Source organism: Mastacembelus armatus, chromosome 3, assembly GCF_900324485.2.
Source record: "Mastacembelus armatus chromosome 3, fMasArm1.2, whole genome shotgun sequence".
Classification (NCBI taxonomy): domain Eukaryota; kingdom Metazoa; phylum Chordata; class Actinopteri; order Synbranchiformes; family Mastacembelidae; genus Mastacembelus; species Mastacembelus armatus.
Window position 1 is genome coordinate 12,336,234 of NC_046635.1, and position 7,792 is coordinate 12,344,025.

A 7,792-nucleotide genomic window follows, 5' to 3' on the forward strand; every position below is an offset into this window, starting at 1 on the left:
TGTCCAGAGAAGAAAAGGTGAGCACTACCATCAGTGTCATGACAACAGTAAAGCATCCTGAGACCATTCATGTGTGGGGTTGCTTCTCAACCAAGGGAGTGGGCTCACTCACAATTTTGCCTAAGAACACAGCCATAAATAAAGAATGGTACCAAAACATCGTCCGAGTGAAACTTTTCCCAACCATCTGAGAACAGTTTTGGTGACAAACAATGCCTTTTCCAGCATGATGGAGCACCTTGCCATAAGGCAAAAGTGATAACTAAGTAGCTCGGGGAACAAAACATTGAAATTTTGGGTCCATGGTCCATGATCCTCAAGGGGTGGATGGACAAACGAAAACCCACAAATTCTGACAAACTCAAAGCATTCATTATGCAAAAATGGGCTGCCATCAGTCAGGATGTGGCCCAGAAGTTGATTGACAGCATATCAGGGCAAATTGCAGAGGTCTTGGAAAAAGAAGGGTCAACACTGCAAATATTGACTCTTCGCATAAACTTAATGTCACTCCACCCCTCAGTCCCTGACAGGAGACTCTATCAGAAAACATTGTCCAGGAAAAAGTGGCAAAAACTGAAGAAATACCTGATAGGCCCTATATTCACCCATAGCTTTCAATTTCAACACCATACAGCTGGGAACTAGCCCAGAAAGTGTGGCCTCAGCAAATGTATATTTGATCTTCTAACTACTTTTATCATTTTAACAACTAATATCACCTGTGTCAGAATTGAGAGCAGAAATTCAAAACTCTGCAGCCCAAGAACTGACTAGGTCTGGGATTAGAAAACACATCACACCTCTTTTAATCTGTTCCATGTGAGTTTTTGCATTAAAAAACTTCTAAATTGTTCCTTTTGTTTTAAGTGGGTAAAATATCCCAACTGTAGAACAAAGTCTCATATTAATAAACACCATCAGTATGATCAAATCAGCAATGAGGAAAATGTTAGAAGGCACAGAGTAGAAGAGGTGATTATTGTGAAGCAGGAAGTAGCAAAGATCAGTAAAGATGAAGTGAGGAAGGCGTTGAAGAGGATGAAGAGTGGAAAGGCAGTTGGTCCTGATGACATACTGTACCTGTGGAGGTATGGAAGTGTTTAGGAGAGGTGGCAGTAGAGTTTTTGACTGGGCTACTTAACAAGATCTTGGAGAGTGAGAGGATGCCTGAGGAATGGAGGAGAAGTGTACTGGTGCCCATCTTTAAGAACAAGGGAGACCTGCAGAGTTGTGGAAACTACAGAGGAATAAAGCTGATGAGTCACACGATGAAAAAAAGACAGGAGGCAGAGCTATAGGTAGCAGAGCTGAAGATATTAAGATTCTCTCTGGGAGTGACGAGGATGGATAGGATCAGGAATGAGCACATCAGAGGGACAGCTCATGTTAGATGTTTTGGAAAAAAAGCCAGTGAAGGAGGACATGAGGATAGTTGGTGTGGGTGTGGAAGATACAGAGGCTTAAATGGAGGCAGATGATTCGCTGTGGCGACCCCTGAAGGGAGCAGCCGAAAGGAAAAGTCAAATCAGCACAAATATAACTACAGTAAAGTTTGCAGGGATACCAGGTTATTAGATTTAAATTTTATGTCTAACCGCATGGTACCTGGTGAAATGAGAATCATTCCAAACAAAGGTTTGCTGTGAGGGTCCATTAAGACCATTAAAAATTGTTAGAATTATCAAAACTTTAAGACTTGATAAAAAAATTTTCAGTGAGAGGACTGCTGATTGCCTCCCTGTAGTTATTCCACCATAGAGAAAAGGTTTGCTTTCTGGCATTCTGGGTTTAATTTAATCTGCTACTTCAATAGAAACAAGACTCAGTTCATAGGATGAAAGGAGGGGCGAAGGTGGACGCCTTAATAACGCAATAGCCAATGTATGTATATCTTTCAGGGGGACACCTGTATTATTGCACTGGGAAAGGCTTTTATTGTGGTTTGGCAAACGTTTGGACTTTTATTGTGAAAGCAGATCTGTACATACGAGTACCGGAAAAATAGGCGCCTGTGTCCAAAACAGTGCAGGGCGAACTATCAGCGCAGTTGGTCCGGAGGCATAACGTTAATTGATGGCTTAATATTGGAAATAGACTGTGCTTGTTTAGGCTTGTTTTGCGAGTTGAAATACTGCTGGCTATCGTCGTCAGCACTGCTAGTATTAGCATTGACGTCGTTAGCAACTCGGGACCACAGGTCTCGTCAACAACAAGGTAACAATAAGTAGCGTCATGTCACTTGTCCCAACGTGTACAGTTGTTTGTGAGGTTAACTATGTAGACATTCTGTTTGTGTGAATGGTGCGGACCTTTTTGGAACAACCAAAAGTTATGCAGTGTCTAAATTAAACACTTCACATAAACACTAACGTTAGCTAGCCATTTTCGAAAAGTTAGCTACACAAAATGTTAGCGTTTCCGGTACTTTTCACAATAAACACGATCTAGTGAAAAATATGTGGTGGAAGTAGAGACGAAAAGCAAACTTGCCCGGTGCAACAGAAGGTCCTTAGTTCATTTGTTGTCCTTTCCCGTCCAGCGGCATGGATCCTGAAGGCAGTCCACACAGTGAAGACGGAGAGGCCGCCATGCCAGGCCATAATCCCCAGTGCCAGAGGAGTGTGAGGAGCCTTCATGTGCTCACCATCAAGTTTGTCAGGTTACTCCAGGAAGCTGAAGACGGTGTACTGGACCTCAAAGACGTAAGTGGGCTCAGACAGTCAAGCACACATGCACTAAAGACTGAAGACCCCTACTATCATGTTAAACACTGATCCCATCACTGGATAGGCAATGTATAGTGAGCAACAGATGAGATGATAGTAGTTAGGGGTCTCTAATCCCACTCCAAATCAAATGGGTGAGTGCTTTAATCAGGATCCTTAGGTTTTCACCAATTAGTTGATTGATTAACTAAAAAATCTGCAACTATCTTAGACATTTTTTGTTTTCCTTTATTGTGTATCAATGTAAATTGGATATTGCTGTGTTTTCAGCGGCTGCTTGCATAAAATGAGACTTCCAAAGATTTAATTTTGCCAGTGAAATGTTAAAACCAATGTTTATCACTTATTTATGATATTGTGTAGACAAATCAGGTCACTAATTTATTAGTAAATATATCATATGTGTGTTCATAATGTTAATAATCGCTTCTTGAGGCCCTAAAAATTTGAATACAATTTTTAAAAAAAGGGTTTTTCATCGTTGATCCTGGAACATACTGAAAGTTGAAAAACTTAAAATGGAGATATATCTGTTTAAAGAATTGCAGCCCTTATTCTTTTATATTTCATGCTGAAGTTCAATAAAAACCTAAAAACTGCATTATATAGCTGTTGTTTGGAGCAGCTACAATAGGTCCAGTTTTTCTTTTATCTCTCAGAACAATTAAAAAGTAAGTTTTTACTATGGATACTGCTTGTAAGTGATCTTTGACTGTTTGGTATAGTTTGCTAGCTCAACTCACAGCTTACGCAAACATTTTCTAGGATGAGGCTATTGAGACTGTGGTGGGTGACTGGGTGTTTTATCTTCTTTCAGGCTGTCAGAGCCCTGGCTGTCCAACAGAAAAGGCGAATCTACGACATCACAAATGTGCTGGAGGGCGTTGGTCTGATTGTGAAACTATCCAAGAGCCTTGTAAAGTGGATGTAAGTTATTCACCTTTCCTTGTCTGCATGCATTTGAATACGCATATGTGTCAAAGCGTGTAGCGCAAACCATGTTTTATAATATAGTAAATATGCTTTTCCTAAATTAGGGGCACAATGCCAGGAGGAAATGCATGTGAGTTAACCAACAGACTAACAGAGTTAAAGTCTGAGCTGGAGGACTTGGAGCAGAAGGAACTGATACTGGACCAACAGAGATGCTGGATCGAACAGAGCATCAGGAACACAACAGAAGACTGCAGCAAATATTCTTTTTAAGGCTGTTTAATCTTGAATGCAACTTGATGTGTTCTATGTACAAAATAATATAATAATCTAAAAGCATTTACAAAATAATAGAAAATCAAGCAAAAATATAAGTATCAGTTAAAAATAAGGTGCTGTTGTGTTATCATCTGTCATGCATCAATTCTTGACATCTCTCTTCAAACTATCACAATGTTTCCAGTTGAACCTTAACTCAAATCAACTCTGACCTATGTGAAACATGAAGACATCTGCAACTGCTTCTGTGGTAATGTATAATCTCTCCTATCTTTCAGTGATTACTTTTGGGTACATTTTAGTGTCAGCATGTTTTTGATACAGTTGAAAGTCCATGCGGAGTGGCAGTGAATGGATATAATTTTATTCTACGGCAGAAATGTTTCCTTCCTCTACTTTTAGACAAATACAAAAGCAAAAATATATATTTATCATTTCTGCTACTGTTGAGCTCAAGTGATTATTGTATCCGAAGGAAAAATCAAACATTTAAGATTAAAACCCATTAGTGATATTCAAAATTTTCAATGTAACTGTTTAACAAATAAAGTAAAGCAACTTAAGGTATTTTTCTAGTGAAATCCAAGTTAAAACTGTTAATACAGCTACAAAAGATACAGCATCAGTAAATGTGTTACATGCCAATAGATTACAGCACCAGATCAGCTGTTTTGGTGTTTCACTGGACTTTCAAAGTTGGCTAATATTAACACAACTGGACAAATTCTGGTTTATAAGATCATGATGACATATCCATCACAACAGCTGACACTGTTGCAGTTTATTTAGTATTGGGCCAAAAAGAATTGCTAACATTTTTTTTTAAAGCTTAAAATCAAATAAAACGATTGCTTTTTGATTTTTCCCTGTGTCATTTCCACAGGTCACACACTTTTAGCTGTACGAGCACCATCTGGCACACAGCTAGATGTTCCAATTCCCAAAGCTGTAAGTCCTGGATCACTGCAACCTGATGTAGTTTCTTATTTTGTGCTAGTTTTAGTTCACAAGGGAACATTTAATCTTCCATCTTCCAGGTCCTGAACAGCCCAACGAAGTACCAGATCTATATGAAAAGCATCAGAGGGCCCATAGATGTCTTACTTCTTAACAAACACAGTCTCAACTCTGCTCATGTTGTACTACCAGTCCCACCGCCAGAAGAAATTTTACAGAATGCCAAGTTAGCAATGTCTTCTTCAGCTGAGACGGCGAGCAGCACTGCACATTGTCAGGCATCAGCTAATACCAAGCATATTCCTACAGCCGTGGATGATATGCAGCCTCTTCATGCATCGTCATGCAACATGGAGCCAAACAGACCAGAAGCATCTAAATGTGAGTATTTTAGTTTGTGTAATTTCTGAACTGTATTTTTGTTGACATTGGATGTTGGTATTTTGTTACTGAAAGAGTAATTTCACAAGTCACTTTAACTTGACTTCACTTTTTACATAATGAGGTTATACACCACAGATGGTCCTGGCTTTGTTAAACACCTGCTTGGCAGTTATGTTCTCGCCTCTCATGCATGTTTATTTCAATGAGAAGGTTTTTTACATTAATTCTTTAAAATCTCTTCCGCAGTTCCGGATTTATCAAAGGAACTAAAGGACCTACTAGACCCAACTAAAGGTAGAATTTTGCTGCTGTGGTTCTGATTTATTTTGCAAGTAAGTTGTCTTTTTAATTGTTTACTAATGAATAATTAAGCCTTCCTTTCCTCATTTTTGTAGAAATAATGAACACAGCTATAATCACACAACTTATGGCTTCTAAAGGTAAGTGCACTTTATTTCCAGAGACATTACGTTCATATCTATAATATATTGGCATCTATAGAATATCGGTTAATAAAGTTTACCTCTGCTACTCAGTTTTTCCTCCACTCCTTCGTCTGTCTCCACCTCCGTCTGAACATGAATACGTCTGTAATCTGGATGAGAGTGAAGGCCTCTGTGACATCTATGACATCCCCATGCTGAATGTTTGACTTTAAACTCCTGTGTTAGGACTACAAAAGTGAATATTTCACTTAGTATGTACATAGTAATCTGTTTTTAAAGAGTTATTTGATTAAAGCAAATAATAAATGAATGACTTCCAGTTTTGTGTCCATCTCATTCATATACCAAGAGGCAAAACAAGTAAAATAGCTTACAGTAAAATACAGTTCAATACAAGACTGAGACTGAAGCCTCAGTTAAATCCATACCTCTTTGACAGTGTTTACAATAAGATATCACAGTATCTACTAATGAATGGGAAAGTGGAATAAATAGGATTACCTGTTGCTCTGATCTGAACACTGCAACAGTGTATACTGGGTTTCTTGTGTCACCATGCAGCCACTTTGATTATTTAACCCTGTACTGCTAATTTCAACCCAATAACACCCTAATTTGCTGGGTTTTATTCTGTTGGTAGAATCTATTAAATCTTTGAGTTCAATGACTGGGCAACAGGTGTCACTGTGCACTTACTTTATTACTCTGGCTACAGCATGTCCATGTACCTCCTTGAGGGCACATTTAGGAATAAACAGTTTTAAAGCTAAAAGATGCCATAACCAAAGCCAGTAACAGTACTGACCCAGACAAACTGAAATTGTCTCGTTTTCTCAATATTCACTGTGAATGTCAGCAGCAGCAACATTTCTGCAGGTTAACTGCAAACAAACTGACATGTCCAGAGGCTGTCTGAACAAATGCAATGGGAAAACCAGTAAAGGAAACCTGTGATACAGGAGTTGTGATGCATATTTAAATTGCTAAAATTGCTAGATGAGGATGTGTCTATTTAGCATTGTAAAAAAAAATAACAAATGTCTGAAAATATGATTATGAGCAAGAAAATGTGATCAGGACATCCATACTTCTGACACAGCTCTTTGACTTTCAGACAAAGAATGTTAAATAACAGTCACTTCATAAAGAGTCTCCTGACCACCAGGGCACTTGGGCCCATGGTTGTGTATCTGATTGTAATCCAGCAATGCATGAAGAAAGGCGGAGATTTTTAGAGTACAGTACAGCTTTTATTTGGCTCTTCTAGTTTTTGAAAATAAAACCTCTCCCTCTTTATCAGTAAAAATATTTTACATTTTTGCACACAGAAGGTATTTTACACTTAACCTTATCCATAGAAGCACTTATTTGTATGGTTACTTTTGCCTTCCTTTTTGCCGTGTATCACATTCAGTCAGAAAAGGTATTTGGGGGTTATCCATGAAGTGGGTGGTGTGGTTTTGTGAATGCATTCTTGCTTGTTAAAATAATATTACTAGGTACTCTGTGCTGTAGACAGAAACAAAATTGATTCTTTATTTACATACATTGCACAAAGAAATGACAAACCATATGACTTTGGTTATTAAAAACAGGCCGGTTTGATGCCAGATAATAACTGCAATAAACCTCATATAATCCCACAGTGGTGCCAGGTAATTTTGTTCTCTCCGTTCTCTCTCTGCACCATCAAACTGTAACTTGTGTGTTAAAGGTTGTTCATAACTTTTTTTTTTTTAATTTCTTTTTTTTGGTGTGTTGTTAATTGTTTGTGAAGTACAATGTTCATATTCTGTCACAAAAAATATTTTAAATAAGAAAACAAAAGAGACAAAACAAGGTATAATGTCCATATAAGTAAGATTAATTGTAAAGAGGAAGAACAGACGGATAAGTAGGAATTATTGTACTGTGTGCTGCAGACTACACATTGTTCCAGTGATGTGTTAAGGTTAGGGGAGCAGAGGAGAGGAGAGCAAAGGAGAGGAGAAAGGACCTTGGTGCATGATGGGAACCTTGTGGAATTCCATAACTAGGTTTTGTGTGCATGGAAGGTTAATCAAT

At 38.3% G+C, this 7,792-nt stretch overlaps 1 protein-coding gene across 1 annotated transcript; it reads left to right on the forward strand.

Moving 5' to 3' along the window:
* Positions 1–1,958: 1,958 nt before the first annotated feature.
* Positions 1,959–6,047, forward strand: LOC113137978 (transcription factor E2F4-like). Its single transcript, XM_026320038.2, has 10 exons — positions 1,959–2,217; positions 2,543–2,705; positions 3,547–3,656; positions 3,767–3,922; positions 4,148–4,191; positions 4,825–4,889; positions 4,979–5,279; positions 5,529–5,576; positions 5,678–5,722; positions 5,819–6,047. The coding sequence occupies exons 2-10, from the start codon at positions 2,547–2,549 to the stop codon at positions 5,932–5,934; spliced, it is 1,044 nt and encodes a 347-aa protein (XP_026175823.1). The 5' UTR covers positions 1,959–2,217; positions 2,543–2,546; the 3' UTR covers positions 5,935–6,047.
* The last annotated feature ends 1,745 nt before the right edge of the window (positions 6,048–7,792 follow it).